Source organism: Sparus aurata, chromosome 5, assembly GCF_900880675.1.
Source record: "Sparus aurata chromosome 5, fSpaAur1.1, whole genome shotgun sequence".
NCBI lineage: Eukaryota > Metazoa > Chordata > Actinopteri > Spariformes > Sparidae > Sparus > Sparus aurata.
The window spans coordinates 1,717,386-1,736,734 of record NC_044191.1 but is presented as its reverse complement, the minus strand read 5'-3'; the positions used below and the strand labels follow the sequence as shown (position 1 = coordinate 1,736,734).

The window sequence follows — 19,349 nt, the reverse complement described above, 5'->3', positions numbered from 1 at the left end:
CAAATTCACACATCATAACATAGACTCAAAGAGCAAATCATGGAAGAATATGCAGAATACTACATTTTATGTTTCAGTTAAAGTTTGGTGTATAGATGTGACTTTTTTCTAACATTATAACTGTCATGTTAGCTGTTGTTTTTTTTTAACAGTGAAGAGAAGAGTAAAAGAACCTGAAGTCACCACCCACCAATTGTCAGATGATAATAAGTAAACAACAAAAAATATCACAAACATAAATATTATCTAAATTTGTTCCATAATTCTCTTGGTACCTTGGCATGACAATTTTATTTTAGTGATAATTTTTCAGTCTTTTGAAGACTGTGCCACAATATGTGGTGCACAGCATTGTACTGTGAAATGTGTGGTGATAAAATCCATTTTCTTGTATGTTACCTCTGGCTGCCATCAGTGACAGTAGGAACCATGGTGATGTTCTCTTCAGAATTGAAAAGAGGCCGCAGAGAGCCATACCACGTGTTGACCAATGTGAGCTTATGGAAGCCTACACGTTCAACACAACAGCAAGATGAGGCTTCAGGTTAAATCAGACAGCCAAATAAAAAAGTACAAAGAGAAATGTAGTAAATTTAGGAATTGCTTATTGTTCAAAATAAATAGTTGTTGCAAAAGCCAACAATGCGCCTCCATCTGCACTTCACTGCAAGACCTTGGGGGTGTAAGTAGATGAGTACATGCTACACATTCAAGTCTATCGTTAGTGCATTGCAAGACTTAGGTTAATAAAATGTGCCTCATCTCTTTGCAAACACTCAGTGTTGTGACATACAAGTCTGAATAAGTGACTGCTGTAAATGCAAGTGGAGGAAGATGATTGGTTCTTTCAGCATTTTCCTACCATTGTTACGGAGATCCTGTATCTTCTGATGTGGAACTGAAATACAGTCTATGTTGGGGTGTTTCTCTGTCTCAGGCCCACAGAAGCTTGATCCTCTGGATCCTTCCTGCAGTCTCTGCTGCTGCACCTCCAGTTCTGACAAGGACACGACACAAAGCAGATCAAAGAGTTACTGTTACATTTTTCTGATTAGAGAAGCTTAAGTAAGCATATACTTTATTTGACAAATTTCCTTTATAAAGGAAATTGTACTGAATAATGATAAAATAAAATAAGTAAATAATAGACTGTTTTGTCATGTTACGTGCATGTTACAACATGAGTTTCTGTTTCCAAGCCTTTATGGCTCCTTTTTCTGTGCTTGTCAAACATCCTTTTTTAATAACTGCACCGCTTAAACAACAGTAATGGTTTGTATTTCAATCAAGATTGATTAACCTTGGCTGAAACAGTGTTACCATGGCAACTTTGGCATATTTCTGCTGGATTGTAAGAAGGCGGTACTTTATGTTATCTCAGAAATCTACTTGAGATTTTTCTTTCTGCATCTTTAGGTACTATGCCAAGTGACAGAAAATTTTACACTTTAAAAGAAAAGTTTAAGAAGTTCCATGAACAAATCTTACCCAAGGCTGTGGTGAGTATGTCATAATTCATTATATTCAAAGTTCTTCCTTAATCCTGCTCCTTTCTGAAATCACTTTAATCATTTGACCTCAGCACTATCGTCAAAAATAGGTCCAAGCAATCAGACAATTAGAAAGGTTATAAAGATTACAACAGTTTGACCAGATTAGAGTCCACTGTATGTGAAGTTCAAATTGAAAGAGAGCACTACTGAAATGTTGCTTGTACTATAATTGCACTGTTTGTGCGCACACCAACTTTGAACATACGGTACTGAAACTGCGATGGATGTAAGACACTCTGAGCAGCAATTTTACTTAATATTTAAGTAATTTTAATATTGTTTCACCTTCATTTTCTCTTTCACATTAGTTTGACTAACCAGTGGGTTTGTTTACAGCCTGTCTGACTGCTACAAAAATAAAAGTGCTATGATAAACCATAGTTTGATTTAAAGCCCAGAGATAAACTTGAATGTTGATCTCCTGACCAAACCCTGAGTAAACAATTCACCAAAGAATGACTTGAAGGCTAAAAGATGAAAAAAAATTGAAAAATTTAAACTCAGTTGGAGCTTGCAGCATTCTCCTAAACATCTGCTGTAGCTGCAGCATTAAATTGGTTCCCTGCAGCTAAAATGGCAAATGAATTTGTCAAGGCAATATTCACAGTCTCAACACACAGTCGAGCTCATGCAGACGAGCTTCAGACGTATTGCAATAATGCATTCACCTTAGCAGCTACAGTGGCTTTAAAAAGGGTGTTGACAAATAATGTCTTTTCAAATCAATTTGGATTCTGGAGACTTGCCAATTGTGTTGTTTTTCTTCATGTTTTAAAATCAGTCTCCAGCTACTTCAGTCATTTAGGAGAAAGCTACAACACTGTTTTGCTGTGAAGCTCCAGAACTGTTTTGCTGACTACTAATCTTTACCCAACTTCAAAATGGTGATGACTGTTTTTTTCATTTTTGGGGTCAACTTGTCCTTTAATGGGACAATTAATCAATTAATCATTAAAGCTTCCTCTAAAGAGCTGTACATGGCTTTAAGATGAAATAATGTACACTTTTCTGGCCATTCTGCAGGTCCACAGTTCTTCGGATGTGAGTTTTTGGGAGACATTATGTATGCATTTGGGTGTAGCTGATCACATCATACATGAAACATTTGATTTGATTTGGTGTTAAGGTACTGGCTGATTATTGTTAGCAAACATAGTCTGGTCAACCATGATTTTGATTACGACATAAAGCTGATGAAACATAATGAAAAATTGCATAAAGTAACAAGGATATAAAACCTATTATCCTTAATAGGGTTAGGGTTAGCTTTTTCCTAGCTTTCTAGCTACTTCTGGCATGGTTTTTGTGCGTGACTTTTTTCAAACTTGGTGATTATTCTGTTACGATTGGTGAATGGATCTTTATTCTTCTAATAGGTCAACTATTACATAATTTAGCAATTCTTTTCATTCAGTGCAGCCATTTTCATGATGGACCTAGACCTAACTTGAATGTGTCTTCCTTTAGTTCAAATTCCTATATCTGTTTAAGTGTTTTAATTTAATATCAGTGCAAGTGTGTGTGACTCACTGATGTTGGGGCTGTGAATGGTCAGGTGATCATTCTCTGCCAGTAAGCGAGGGCTCAGGCTGGTAACCATCCGGTCAATACTCTTGACCACATCCATGGGGCCGTTCACCACCTAAAAAACACACAGAGCACTGGCATCCTAGGAGCAGCAACATTCCACCTCTTTGGCCTGCTGTGCACAGTCAAGCTAAAGAGGTTCATTTCAAAATGCCATTCAAATGCCACATAATGAGAAAATGCTTTCAGTGCGGTTCACTGTTTGCCACGGTCTACGCACAGTTTGGCTGAAGAGGGCACACACATTTCAATAGACTGGCCTACAGTGCAAGGTACAATTATGGTTTTGCATTGTCTGTTTTGAAATCCCTCATTCTGAATACAACGTGCCCATCTAAGAGCTGAGCCTTGGAGACAGAGCCGGAAGCAGAGCGAGGGAGGTTTGTGGATTAGAACAAGCCACAGTTTTTCAAAGTGCTGCTCATCCATTGAGTCTGGGCTGAGGTGACCTTGGAGCACACAGAGGCCTGGGGGGAAGGGAGGCAAGAGCTGAGAGAAACGCAACACTTGTCAGAAAGCAACCTCATCAAGTTGCACAGATCAATAGTGCAGAAGTAGAAGCGTTAAAATAGAACTTGGTAATAGAATTTTGAGAGAACACAATGTACCGTAACTGTGAACTAAGTTTGAATATGGTTTCCTCTTAAAAACATATTTTTCCATAAGTATGTAGGCTGCTGTAGTATTTGTCAGCTCTGTTCTACTATTCTTATTGTAACTTGATCATTCCAGTGCAGATGACGAGCTCTTATGAGAGCGTATCTATAGAAACATACTGCTCTCTAGTGCTTATGAGCTGAAATAGCAGTCTATCTATCCATCTATCCATCTATCCATCTATCCATCTATCTATCTGTCTATCTATCTATCGAACATGTGGTCAAATGCTGAAAAGACAGGGTAGACAATCACTGCAGTGAATCTATATCTGTAACTGTCCTATCTGTCTAGTATTAACATATTTGTTTGGTATTGCATTACTGGAATGACTTGACCGAATTAAGAAAAATAAAGCCTACTTGAACATAACTTCTAAAATATATAGCACAATCCATAAATTAGGTCACTGTGTAATAAGTGACAAAGCTTTCCTGTTGCAAGACAAATGTTACCGGTGGGCCTGAGATGCATAAAGTGTTTTTGTAGTTGCGCTGAGCTGGATGTCAGTAAAGAATACAGTGTGAAGAGTTTTAAAAAGTTAATTTAGTATGGGAAATACGTTAGATTATAAAAAACTGTACAGGGTTGTTCCACTGAACAGTTTATTTTTCCCAGAAAGCCCTGCACAGCCTGTGAAAACAGCTGCAGAATGTCTTCTGTGGCTCAAGAGGATTTTTCTAACGTTTCTAAAAATAATCTGATCATTTTTTCTTGGCTTTGGTTTTTTCAGTGTCATCAGAAAGACCATGTCACAAATTGGGGAATAGGGTTTGAAAGACCAGTTTTTGGGAGCTTGACCTTTATTTGAGACCAACAGACATATCTTGGCCTCTCCAGCTTTAAAATTGACCATGTATCATGGCTGAAGATGAGGCGTGACCATGCAGTGCTACTGTATATATATGTATATATATGCTACCCCTTTGATGGCCTGCCACTTGAGAGCGTTGTCTTCACAGATAATGCTGTCTGCCACATTGATAAAGTGCTGGCCAAGCTCCTTGATGTTCTCCTGGCTGCCGTTGGTGGCATCAGTGAGGGGCTGTATGGGTACATCAGCAGCGAGAGACAACAGCTGTATGAGGGACACCATGTCTGTTGGCTGCAGTCCCTCTTGCTGGGTGTCCTCCAGGGCCCGGACAGAGACGTCCAACAGGGCAGATGCCTGGGCCAGGCTGCTCAGCTCTGAAGGCTGCTGCCCCAACACTGCCTGGGGGTGGAGGAAATGGGTTCAAAAGAGCTATAGCTACTTCTTCCATTTTGTCATCACATGTTTTTATATTTATTACAGTAAAATCACTGGTTGAGGTCAATCTTTCATGAGACCAAATCGGAAAGCCAAAGAGTGCTCAATCTCTTATAGCAAGGAAGATTAATTACATATTTGTTGTATAATTTTTCTAAACCATTCAGGAGCTGTTAACTAACTACAACATTTATTCTAAAATGATTTTTTACATTATTTTTCTGTTTGGCTGATAATAAATTCTGGTAATATCCCTGTAAATGATTAATTTTAGTTTTGAATAATTCAGAATGAAAATGAGTTGTTCATATCAACATACAACATTAAGCTGTTATCTAAAATATTGATATCAACATCAGCTTTTAGAAATATATCAAATTCTGGTGGAAATACACATTAGACACACAATTGAATGTCTTATTAATGAAAAAAGGTGTAATAAAAAAAAATAAAGCTTCATGCAGTGATGAACAGGCCCTCACAGTCCACGCGCGTCAGGGCATGCTGCTGTTGGGGTGTGCTGTGTAGATGTATTCAATAAAAGACCCTCTACATGTTTGAGTAGATGGCAAATTGTATGTGAAAGTTATAATAAGTTGATGGTTTTATGGCGAGGCATCAAAATGGAGCACGCTACCAGGATTGACGTAGGTGAAAGCTTTTGATAAGTTTTGTCGACAGATACTACTTGCAAAGTTTGTTGCAAATAGGTCAAATGGCCTAGGAGGAGTTTAAATAAAAAAATTTTTTCACAAAGCCTTAGTGGCTCATGGGGAAGTAGTCATCTAGGTTTCATGTCATTCATGTCATATCCAACACTTTGTGTTTTGAGCAAAATGTAAAGGAAGTTGTTATTTAATAACTTAAGTATTGTTTGGAATATCAAAATTGTTTTAATAACTTTTTCTCAGGAGAGTCCACAGATGCTGTGTGCAAAGTTTCGTGCAAATCGGTGAAGTCGCCTGGGAGGAGTTTGAAAAAGTAGGTTTGTGACATTTTCGTGAATTTGTGAGAAAAAAAAAAACCTGTGGATATAAGGTTTTTGAAATTTGATCACCTGCTCAGGCCCTAAAAATGGGAGCTGCTTTGCTGAATGCACTCTCTGGTTAAACTGAAGACAAGAATGAACTCTATGTTAGGTGGAATGTTTCAACTAATTACATATTTAAAGACGTGGGGAAAGAAGGGACAGTTATATAAATATAAACCATATATAACCAATAAAACATATGGGTTGTCTACCTGGGTTTTGTTGGAAAGCTTCATCACATGGTTCATAAAGGCAGTGGGATGAGAGTTCCGAGAATCACTCATCTGCTTCATCTTCAGGTATCGCTCTATGCCAAAAACAACATAACATCAGCGTGAATGATGTAATGGCAGGATATTCTGCTGCGCAAAGAACTCATCCTTTAGCTGGTCAAACCTGAGCCACTGAAGCGTCCTAGAATAAACCAATGAACTCCCAACAGAAACTGACCTCTGATCACCATGCTGACAAGACAAGACTTTCCTCACCTAAAGCTCAACTGTCATAATGTAATAACAGCAGGCAAATATCTGATATATTTCTACTCTTCATTTGATAAGTTATAATTCTACTAACCACTGACAGTACCCACTCAAAGTCACAGATCAGCATTATCTCACAAAATTAAATGACGTATTGACTTCACATCATGTCTTGTATCAGCATTATCAGATGGCTACCTCATGACGAAATTTTCATACGTACAGCCTGTTGTGTTTAAGCAAGATTATGCTGTAAAGAGAGATCCATGAAAGTGAATGTTATTAAATACATTCTATTTGTTTTACTGATATTCAGCTCTAGCATCAGTCAGCAGAAAAATGCTGACTCTACATATAAATTTAGATGAAATGTATTTTGGAAAAACAAAATGAGCGCCTTGCAGTTCAATTCACTATCATTTTGACCACACCCATCAGTGAGAATTGAGCTTGATTATCCTCACCTTGTTTCTTTGTCTCCTCGGCCCTTCCTAAGTCATGGGCAAAGCACCGCACTGGAGTTTTATTTGCAATTTCCGCATGCTAGTTTGAGTCCAGATCTCAAGAGTTTGACTGGCAGGTTAGATGCAGCACTCTAATCTAAAACCAAATGCTTCTTAAATGAAAATGGCAGTGAATTGAAATGCGGAAAGTTATGATTGCAGTATGTTAACCTTAATGATGCAATAATACTTAAATATTTAAATTCAGTTAATTAATGAGTAACAGTTTTATATTAAAAGCTACATTACATTTCATGCACTGAAACATTTTTTTTTTAAATGAAATGAAAATATACTGATAAGTAATTATGTAATATTTAAATTGAAATAGCATTTAATTTCCATGAAATTACATTTTAATGAAAAAGTAACTGTTTTTAATTAGTTTTCAATTAAATTTATGCAACATCCTAACCTTCATATGGAGAGTACTGTTGTATATGTTAAAAAGCGGTATAAAGCCTTTAGTGGCGCCAGAGGAAGTTGCATGTAATCTGACAAATTGCCTCCAGTGATGTCCCTCAGTTGCTAAGTTGCATTGTGGGTAAAGTAGGTGAACATTTTTGAAAAGAATGAAGAATGCTTGGCATAAAAAATTGATTTCTTTAGTTCTGCTGTAATAATTAGAATAATTTGCCCAGAATAAGTCCAAAAGAGTTATATGTGTAGGAATGGAATGCCAGACCGGTGGACTTTCAAAACCTGAAGTATAACTTGATGCAAGTTACACAATAATGAATTGACTTTAGAGTCAACATGTCCAGTCACAATTACCTTTTACATTCATTTATATTAACAATTAGAGTACAAACCCTGACAATACCTGACCACCCCTTTTTCCTGTTGGACAGTGTGTTGTGTTAGGCTCACCTCTGCTGCTTCTGCAGATAAACGGCAGCAGATCTGAACAGTCTGTCTGGCCAAACAGTGGGAGCTGATCTGACCAGCCCTGCAGCGTCTTGCAGTCCTGCAGCTCCATCTGCTGATGTACTGCTACAAACACACACACACGCAGTTACGTGCAAAAGACAAGGGTCAGCTTAAGTATGTCTAAATGTCCTGACTACTACAAAATATGACCAAAGTATGAGGTAAATATGAGCTTTGATGAACAAAGAAAACATGAATTCATTACAAATTCAAATATATTATAAGTATGAAAACAAATTAAGCTTTGTTTATTACTAGAAAACGTGACCTCATGGATCTTGTAAGAGTGAAATAAAATTAGACAGTGGGGGAGTTCCTGTTCACCACTGCATGGAGCTCTGTTCCTCCCCAAGCTACCCACACACTGTCAGTTGTGGGAAACCCCTCCATCCATCCCTCCCTTCCTGCTTCTCAGTCCCACTTTCACTCCCCTTCATTCTGTCCACTTAGTCAACATAATGTGTTGTCTCTATGTCAGACTGCTCAGTTTCACACTGTCTGGGTTTACAGGCCTTTACTAAGGAAGGAATTATTTCTGAATGGCTCTAGTACTGTGAGACTGACAACTTAGAGAACCACTGGATAAGTTATGCTACCCATCAGACCCAAAAATGTGAGCTGAAACACAAAACATAAGAAAACAGGGTCGGAAAATGAGACAATAATGTAAGCTGTCCCACAGAGAATGTTATGAACGAAAGTCAATGCTAAATATATGAACAATACTGTAACATGAAAAATAGAATATATATATATTGACAAATGGAATAAAGGGGAACTACAGTTCTGCACACAGTAGTCAACTTTTACCTGTAATGCTTTATGGAAAACATATGCAAAAAAGATATATGGAAGATACAGTATGATGGATGATGAGGAGGAAGTGGACTTAACAGTATACAACTTGTTTGATGGATAGCTTTGGTAAAGCTTCACTCCTCTAAGTTTGACATTCTGCTGGCATTAAAATCACTGTCTTGGAATGTATTGAACTGTATTTCAAAGACACAGTATGGGGTTAATTCAAGACTGGAGCATTTCAGCGGTTTATACTTCCATAAAGGTGGGAGACTCACAGCAGACATGTTTTTGAAAAATCAAATCAGGAGAGGTCTTCTGACGTTTGGTCCCCATTTTAGATTGGCCATAATGCAACCTCAAGACTCATACATTATGTTTACTGAGCAAGACTCCTCTTGACTTCTGTTGGCTGATTTGGATATTGTTGTTTCAAGCCTGATGCACTAGTCTTACAAGATGTCAAAAGTTTTTCTCAGGTGTCTTGATGTGGATATCTAACTCCATCTGAGTTTGACTACCTTTGTTTTCACGTGTCAACTTTTAAAAATATAATTCCAGTTTATTGTAACTTGGGTATGAGTTTTGTAGTTTTGCTCCTTAGTTCTATTGGTTATAATAATTTCATACTTCTAAATTGCTGAGATCTCAGGATACAACATTGCCACAAGTCCAAGGTGTGCTTCTTGGTTAAGTCCAACAATATGTCATGAATGTTAAATTGTTACTAATTTCAACAATGTAAACCGCCTTAGGATGCAAAATTACTTTTGTTGTTACCTTACATTAAAGTCATACTGTAATGTAGCATATCGTTATCTGACAGGGTGGAAACAAACAAACTGTTTATCTGGAATAACTTGGAGGTATAAAACGTCACCCATCAAGGTACTGCCAATCAAATTATATGCAAGCACACACTCCTCAAGGATTACTTTATCCTGTCAGCTTTGTATCTCTACTGATGGTCTCGCAATCTCTGCAACAGAAGTTAAATGACAATAAAATGACCATCATAGTGATAACTTTCTGGAAATGTCAGATCAAGTTTCATAACATCCTAAACCACTCATGGATCTGTTACTCAAACTGGACCTCCTGGACTGTATTTCATTGTCTCATCAGTACCAAAAATCCCATCAATGCAGCTGCTGTTTTCAGTTGGAAGCCTCACTTACATGGTGCCCTGCCTCTCACCTTCAGAGACATTAGTTGTTTAATTTAATCTTGAAAGATTCTGGAGGCCACAGACAGACATTTTGTGGACCCTGTGAAATCAATCAGTCCTCCTGACCTATTATGAGGCGCTTACCTGAAAGAGACAGTCACCGATATGGAACTCTGCATATGCAAAATTTGATCTTACCTGGGCAAAACAAAAAGACCTGCACCTCTTTGACCACTGGGTGACTGCTTAGATGGTCAAGGTTCCAACTGAAAAGCATTTCCTTGGTCATGGGTGAACATGCATTGATAGCGAGGACATGCCTTTTTTCCAGTGTAATATTCCAAACATTCAGGTCAGTGATATTTCCAAAAAATGGCTCTGTGAAATTCCCTCCAAATGAATCTTGGTCCTGACCCAGAATGAATATCCCATCTCCATATATATCTCTGGAAGTATCTGTGCCTGAGCCCATGTCCTTCCTGTCCCCATCCACATAGATTGCCCAGTCGCCACTGCTCCGGCACCATGTGACACAGATATGATGCCAAGCTCCATCATTGGAGAAAAACGCCTTGTATGGCAGGTGCTTCCCATGGATGATGAGGGCCAGAAGGATGCGTCCCTGCATGTCCACTTGGCCCCTTAGCTGGAACTCATTGGTAAAGACAGGTGCAGCGTAGGAGAAGATGGTGGACACCTCATTCCACTCTGGGTTCCACTGAACACGAACACATACAGTGACAGACGATAGGGCAGGAAAGGACATGTTGACACGAGTGAACCCATCTTGGGATTCCTTTGGGAAGTTTAGAGCTGAGAACTGTAAATCTAAAGAAGAGTAGAAGAAGAGGTCATTGATCAAATCTTTATTTTGTATTACCTTACTTATCAGCTTATATGTCCACTGATTTCACTCACATTGTTTGGAAAGGGCCACAGGCTTAGAGGCTGTGTTGCTGGGATTCCCAACCCAGATAGGTGAGCGCAGTCCAGCCTGCCGAATCAGCTCCAGGGCTCCTTCCTGGTCTTTTGACTGGTCCAGGGTTGTAAGGGAGCTGAACTGGCTTCTGCAGAAGCTGTCAGCCCTGGAGAAGGTCAATGAGTCATTGACAAGCTGGAAAGCCCAATGAGAAGTCAAATGGACCAGTCTGTCATGTCCTACAAGTTAGACATAGAAGACAATCACAAAAAAAAGGAATTAATGAAAAAACAAAAACAAACAATATGTATTTAATGACTTTTTGACGGATGGAGTAGACACACAAGGGAAGCCAGCGCTATGAATAGAAACTGCTGGCAACTAAATGGCCACTTCACATGATTAGTAGGCTCACCATGAGAGTCCCCCACTCTGTCTGGCCCAGCATGTGTTGGCTCACCCCCACATACCACCTACAGGACAAAGAGTTTATTCTTTATTTTATGGTTGCCAAAGAGAAATTCCCTGCATATCTCATGAAAGCAGCATCAAAAGCAAAAGTCGGTGTGACTTGAAAATAGATGGGTGAAAGGTGTTAAAATATCTCATGCACTAACTCTCAATATAATGCATTGGCATTACACAGCAATGAAATTCTAAATACGAGTGAACAATTAAACACACTGAAAACTGTTTTCATGTATCTTGTTACGTTATGTAGAGAATAAGGAAGTTATTACCACAAATGAGAAGAGTATGAGTCCAGTTTGCAGGGCTTCAGTCATCTCTGAGCAAGTACAGTCTCCTTACTAAAATAAACCACTGAGCTTACCTCGGAAATAATATATCTGCTTGATCCAGATGTACCTCAGTTTCGAAAAAAGGTCCAGATCTCCTTCAAATCCCAGACTTAATACAGGACCCTCCTTACTATGGTTGTTTAATGCAGTAATACCTAAAATGTAGCTTTGAGTATTGCATGCAAAGGCAACACAGAAGCATTTTATTGTGTCACTCTACACCCAGTAGTTTTAAAAGATTCTGTATGTGTCCTGGGTCATTGTTCCACTCTCAGTTGTAGAATCCCCATTTTCCCCCAAAGCGGTATAATGTCTCTTTGAGTAAAACTCCATGTGTGGTATGATCAAACCCAAATCTGGTCCAGACTCCTCATCCAATTCCTTGGCTTCGATATCCAGCATATCCAGTTTCTGGTCTCCTGACTTGGGGAGAGCCAGTGATTCCAGTGCGACTGACCAAGAGTCCCAGTCTGTCTCTTGCCTCCCGTCAGACCCCCCACCCCTCCCTCCATCCTTAGTACCCTGAAGCCATCAGCCTTTGTCATGCAAATGAAGTCATTTTTTAAAAGAACCCAACTTACGCAAGCAGTGTCAAGCATTTGGCACAGAGAGTTCATCAAGAGCAGCAGGGTTGCAGACGTTTTTACCACATAGCCCTTCTTTATGTCCTCTGTAAGACTCTCTAAAGTTAACTGGGACATCTGTACTTCATAGGCAATAAAACATTAGTACAACTAATTCAAGCTGTTCACAGTTAAGCATTTAAGTTTGTCTGGGTGGATGACTTTCATCTGGTGGTCATCTGTGCAAAATGTTTGAAAAGCTTTTGTATGCCCTTTGACATCAAATGCATCTATACTCTCAAAACACCTGCCACATGCTTTTCACAGGCATTTGCAGATTAACAGATTAATGACTAAGTAACTGTATTAATTACAGAAGTAAACACAGCATCTTAAAATTAAGACTTGGGCAAAAGAGAGAGAAAATAATGTGTCAAGCGAGTAACAAAAGCCATGGGTGACTGAACTAAACTGAGGACACCTGTCAGTCATCATTTAACCTCTATTTCATACATACACCTTGATAAACTATATGAATCATTTATTTGGCATGTTCCAGAACTCCAGTTTATTCCAACTTGGGTCTTATTTTCTGAGATTTGACAATCATTTCTAACAGTGATGATGGTGATGATGAGATCTGAGCGAGGTCTGGGAACATGGAAACATCACTAATAAGAAAGGTCAGGAAACAGAAGCAGTCAGGTGATTCTTGTCTCATGTAAAGAAACAAATATTTAAGCTAATTTAGCTGCACTTTACTCACTGGATCAGTTATTTAAATAGGCACAATTTGAGGAATATTACCAATGCAATAAGTAACACTATAACCTGCAAGGTGAGGGTCATGTGACCAATATGGCTAGCTGAGTGAGCATGAGAGCTAGAGGGTGAGTCTGGCACACTGTTGGAAGACCACCAGTGTTAAAGCCTATATTCCTACCTTTATAGATCACAATTCTTGTAGGTTTGCAGATGTTGTTTGATGGTTATAATTTACTTCGGCAGTAATTTGCTTCAGCAGTGTCTACTTAAGTGTCAGATATTTCTCTAGCTGGATATTATCAACAGAGTTGTTGGAAATTTTTGGTTGCGAACAGGCCAAGTGAAATTTATTTGCAATGTTTCCGTAATAGACCTTCAATATTGCCTGATGGAGGTCAGAAATGTTGAATATTAAATGTATTTTTGCTTTGGCATTACTGGCTCATGAAATTGATGTGCAAAGTATTTTTCTGTTATGGAAGTCTTTGGGTTACCATGATATAATTTCTCTTTAGCAAACCATTACACATTCATAAATTAATGTTTCTATGATTTGCTAACCTAACCTTTTGAATGTTACTTATCAGATTTGACTTATAAAATTATATACATACAGGTTTATGTCCTAGTGACAAGTTATCACTTTCTTATGGCTCCCCATTCATTATGATAGTGAATGGCCATGTGTGATATGTGGCCATGTATGATAGTGTTCATGGCCATGTAGAACTTAACAAAGTTGGTGATTACAACATTATGACAATCGGAACAGTCCTTTAACATGAACATCTTGCACAGCTTGGTTTTAAACACAAGCAGCGACTGATGTATTTGAAAGTAAGACTGCTGGAGTGAAGCCTAACACCCCAACGCCCAGAATCCAGTGATCCACACAAAAGTTGATTAAGACAAAGCCACCCATTAATATTCCACCTAGGTGTCCACTCTCACTTTGAAACGTTGGACAAGAGCCCACAGAAACAAGACTGAGACTTCTGGACATTGCTCTCCCTCGTGCCCTCCTCTCCTGTCGCCTATTCATCTAACTGAACAACAACTTTCTTTTTCAATCACACCCGGGCTTGGACGTTGCTGAGGAAACCCAAGCATTTGCTTTTCAGTATTTGCATTAAGGAGAAATTGATAGGGAAAAACACTGAGAAAAAACTGTCAGGACTGACAGGGTAAAACCCAATCGCCAATAGTGATGCCATTTGTTTTACTTGTATATTTAGGTTTATGAATTTGGCTTTTAAACATACAGACCAATATGTGATTTCTGCTGCTATAGGGGTCTCCCTTTCAAAACAAAAGAAGAGGCTTTTGAAAAGTGTCGAGTGGGGAGGGCTTCGCTTCATGTAAGAGTTTGCTCTGGAAGAGAGAATCGGCTCCAGGGCAGAGTATCTGGAGTAACCATTGGTGACACTAGATTCTGCTTTGATTCAGAGCTGTTACAGAAGAGTGGAGAGCATATATACATTTTTAACTTTGGGATTAAAAACAACACAATCATTTTTTTTTTTAATGTTTTTTTTTATTATTGTATTGTAAAATGTATTTTTGTTTATCAGTCTGACAGCAACAGAAACCAAGGCAGTGACCTCCATTGTGTTTATGTTCCGTGATGCTATCTACTAACTGAAGTTGGAGGGGAATGTTTATTTCATGAATGTCAAGGGGGAAAAGAAGAGCAAGAACTGGAGTCTCTAGTGAGTGCTGAGTTAACTAAGAATTTGATCAGAATTCAAAGACACAGGCACAACCTCGTGCACGCTATCGCCTTATAGCCTACCACTAATGTACAGTAAAGTAATCTGGCTTTTTGGGTTGAATATCTGCTTGCACAGAGAGACACAAATGAACCCTGTAGTCAAAATTATTAACACTATTAAACAACTGTCACTGCTGATAAAAATATCTACTCAGCTACCAACATTCAGATATGGTAACGTTTCAGTTTTGTTCAGGTTACACTTATTTGCTGACGTTCTCTCTGACTCTCCCATTTGGATGTCTCTGGTTTAAAAGTGGTAGAAAACATTTTACATTGTAAGTTTATTTTTTAAATTAGGCTTAATTTAGTTTTGCATGGTTTCAGTACATATACTGAGACTTCTTTTGATGAAACCGACAACATATGACTTTTTCCTCCACTGTCACCTGTGTTACTGCAATGAAACCCATAAAAACGTTAATGTACAAAAAAAAATAACCTCCACATTAAAACTGTGTCCTGGCCTATAAGCACTGACAGGGCAACATATAGAGTATACACAGAATACCTTTTAATTAAAATGTAATACTCCACTACAGTATACATTTGGTACCTGCGGTATATTTGGACTCTTTTTTTGAACTTTGTGAGAAACATGCATGCATGAATTTTACTTGTAAGGCAGTATTTCTACACTATATAATGCTACTTTTATTTAGGTTGAAGAGTTGAGTACTTTGCCCACCACCAATTATGAACTGGGTAGCATAATTGCTAAAGTACTTTTTTTTTTTTTTTTCACTGAAAGTCTTTATTTAACATTTGCAAAAAGTACAGACAATCAGAACAGGCACTGAGTGATAAGACATGATACAAAATGAATAAAAAAATATATCTCTTTATAAAATAATACCTGTAATTGAAATAAAATAAATTAAATATGTATAAGGCATTTCTTATTTTGGGGTAAGTGAAAATGAATGAAAAAAGTATAGTAGTGTGCATTTACTTTTCTTATTTGGCAACAGTTTCAAGGTATCGATATAAAAAATAAACTCGTTTATGAAGACATTAAAGGGATAGTTCGGGTTTTTTGAAGTGGGGTCATATAAAGTACATATCTATAGTCGATCTGTTTCCTACCGTAATCACCGATCAGTGCAGCCTCAGTCTGGAGAAGTAGAGAGCCGCTCCAGCCCAGACGCTCAGCTTTGTACTGCAGTGAACGGGGTTCAGCAAAAAAGCGAAATTAACCACCTAAAACAAGGCTCACGTAATTTTTTTTTACATCAGTTCAAGTGTACGTTGTATAGGTAAAATTCACACCGCTTTACATCACTGTCAGACCGCGCTTTCTTTTGGCACTACATTTTCTCAACCACAGAACCTTCGTATCCCTACACACTAGCGTAACTGGACAACAGCTGATCTGCGAGCGGCGGCTGGACGAGAGGTTTACTTTCGATAAAAACGACACTTAACTCTCCATATCCTTCCGCATTAGCGCTCATGCGTAGGTATACGGGGGTTCTGCGGTTGAGAAAATGTAGTGCCAAAAGAAAGTGCGGTCTGACTGCGATGTAAAGCAGTGTGAATTTTACCTATACAACGTACACTTGACCTGATATAGATTTTTTTAGGTGAGCCTTGTTTTAGGTGGTTAATTTCGCTTTTTTGCTGAACCCCGTTCACTGCAGTACAAAGCTGAGCGTCTGGGCTGGAGCGGCTCTCTACTTCTCCAAACTGAGGCTGCGCTGATCGGTGATTACGGTAGGAAACAGATCGACTATAGATATGTACTTTATATGACCACACTTCAAAAAACCCAAACTATCCCTTTAAAGTTTGGGAGGGACTTGGAAAATTTACTCTTGTGGATGTGGAATTTACTTATTAAAATCATAAGGTTTATTGTGGAGCAAATTGATTTGTCGTTATATTCGAATTTTGAAATAATATCTTTGGGTCTAATTGTTACGTACTGTTTAGTTTTAATCTAGATAAACTTTTCCATGTCCCCCCAAAATATAGATGACAACGGGCAAATACAGAACAAATGCAAAATTGTCTCAGGCTCATCTCCACAAAAAGGGCACATTTCCTCCACTTCCGCAAACCTGGAAATTGATTTGTTACAAGGGTAAATATTATGTAAAATTTTAAAATGAACTTCTCTAACCTTATTAGAAATGCAGAATTGAGAGGGACACAACCATGCCTTACGCCAGTTTATATCAACCAACTGCAAATCCCCAAAAAACTTTCCTCTGGGGGAAAACTTATGTCTCTGAAATACTTTCCTTAGATGTTTGTTTGTAAACTTAAGTGACATTTTATTAACTCAATCATACAGGTGGGGACAGCCTTTACAACCGAAACAAACTCTCTGCATTTGACTGGAAAGGATTTAGCTTTCAGGAAGTCATCATAGCTGTAAAGATTTCCATTATCGTCAAACAAGGCCATCACAAATATTATGTCCCTCTCAATCCAGCTCTCTATATATATACTTTTGTTGGTAATGGCCATATGACCATTGTTCCAAAGCAATTCTTTGTGTGGAGAAAAGTTGTGAACATAACACAATTTCCAAGAGCGTTGTGTGCAACAGCTTGACAAATGAATGACATACTCACAGAAAGTATAGGGAGATCAAAAGGCATGGGCAAAGAGCGGAGCATGTCTGGGGGGCAGGACTGAGGACTGGGGCATGAGGCAGGGTTGGAGATGGGCAGCTGGAGGTCTGGCCTAGGTTCAGCGGGTATGGATGACTAATGTCCTTGAGCAAACCAAGTACGAGTATGTGTATTTTCATGTGTACTTGCCGAAACAAGTACCGATACCGGTATTTTTACCACAAAAATATCTATTAGGTTACAGATGTACTGAACTGGAAAACAGGATTTGTTTTCTTCTCTGCTTGTTACAACAAATTATAATCAAATTAAATAAAAATAAATAATCATAACGTCCTGTGTCAACAAAAAGCCTCCACATTGGCACTGTCTTCACATTTGACAAAATTAAACTTAGCAAAATATCAATGAAATTTGACAAATTAAACAATGAATGTTATTACACAGTTAACACAGTCAACTTAATATCTCAATTAAACTATTATACAGTCCCCACATTTGAATCAGTGTGATATATATTAAAGTAGCCTAGTAGTTGTATCAACGTCTGCATGTAATCAAGAACTGACTGTCAAATCAAATAAAGAAAGAACATATCAAAAACATTTCTGCAATATTTTTTGTCACTTGTCAGGGCTACATTTATATGGAGGACTAAACCTGACATAAGTATAAATAAATAAATAAATAAATAAATAAATAAATGCTGAAATAAATGAATGAATAAATAAATGCATGAATAAATATATAAATAAATACAGGAATAAATAAATAAATAAATAAATGTATACATAAATAAATGCATAAATAAATGCTGAAATAAATAAATAAATGCTGAAATAAATGTATAAATAAATAAATAAAATAAATAAATGCTTTTTATTTATTTCTGTATTTCTGTTCACCTACATTTATTTATTTCTGTATTTCTGTGTCCATATGTAAATGAGGAGGTAGGAGGTCCTAACCTCAGTCAAGAGCATGATTGGTCAAATCGGAGAGCCAGACAACAGCAAATGATTCCTGATCCCAAGCCTCGCTCTCTGTGATGTTGTAAACCAGCTCCAGTTAGCTTAATGGCCTCGACCGGTGTGACAGGTTAACTGGCGTTAATTTTAACTTGCGAGGGTCCCAGATGTGCTGGTGGTGTGGTTTGAGAATCCTGTCTTGAGAGAGAGGGGTCCTCAGCCATGTCCGTTAACCAGGAAAAACATTCTGCTCATTGCTCCAAGTCATGTATACGTGTATTTGTTTCGACGTGGCTTGAACACTTCTATCCACACGGAGATGCTGGGGCTGCGACTTGCAAACCACTGCTAGACCAGCGCTACAGAGCACAAATCGTCCAAAAGTGCATGTTGTCGGGCTCATATCTTTGTTGTGAATCTCTGTACTCTTAAACAACTCATGGGTGGAACAGTATTAAGCATTTGTTCACAGCTAACATAAGAGCTAACAGCGGTCTCCACGCCGCTCTCGAGCCGCTCGGCGTGGAGACCGCTGTTAGCTCTTATGTTAGCTGTTAGCAGTTAGCCGTAGCTTTTAGCTGTTGGCTGCTCTCTGTAGCGCTGAGAGCGTAGCGTCCAGATTAACTGTTGACACATGTTACCGTCGAGAGTGAGATACATGTCTGGGCTTTCCTATGAACCATTGTCGCTACTGGTGTTTGTATCACAGGTTGATCTGGACGTCTCACGATTTGCCACAGCTGATTGACCTCACGCTGAGCTCGGGCTGGATGTCAACGTACTCTGCAGACTGTTTGACCAGCAAGCTGTATGACAGTGTACAGTTTTCACACCGACTTAGCTTCAGCTTAATAACGATGTATGCGGCTCGGGACAATGGCTTTAAGTAACCATTTGAACGCAGTGCGGTATGAAAAATACCCGATGGTAACCGATGTCACAAGGTAACCTGGACGCTGCGCTACAGCGAGCAGCTAACAGCTAACATAAGAGCTAACAGGGGTCTCCACTCCGCTCTCGAGGGCTC

The 19,349-nt window shown here is 38.5% G+C and overlaps 1 protein-coding gene across 1 annotated transcript in view; it reads right to left on the bottom strand.

Annotated features, from left to right (window-relative positions):
• The window catches only part of adgrd2 (adhesion G protein-coupled receptor D2), a 48,175-nt gene extending 36,018 nt beyond the window's left edge, over positions 1 to 12,157 (bottom strand). Inside the window, exons 1-10 of the mRNA XM_030417295.1 lie at positions 11,617 to 12,157; positions 11,292 to 11,349; positions 10,876 to 11,115; positions 10,156 to 10,785; positions 7,932 to 8,054; positions 6,289 to 6,383; positions 4,720 to 5,010; positions 3,084 to 3,195; positions 863 to 997; positions 400 to 508 (exon numbers count right to left, since the gene is read on the bottom strand). Of these exons, the coding sequence (XP_030273155.1) occupies positions 400 to 508; positions 863 to 997; positions 3,084 to 3,195; positions 4,720 to 5,010; positions 6,289 to 6,383; positions 7,932 to 8,054; positions 10,156 to 10,785; positions 10,876 to 11,115; positions 11,292 to 11,349; positions 11,617 to 11,661 (1,838 nt within the window). The 5' untranslated portion in view covers positions 11,662 to 12,157. The remainder of the gene's footprint in view (positions 1 to 399; positions 509 to 862; positions 998 to 3,083; positions 3,196 to 4,719; positions 5,011 to 6,288; positions 6,384 to 7,931; positions 8,055 to 10,155; positions 10,786 to 10,875; positions 11,116 to 11,291; positions 11,350 to 11,616) is intronic.
• Between the last annotated feature and the right edge of the window lie 7,192 nt (positions 12,158 to 19,349).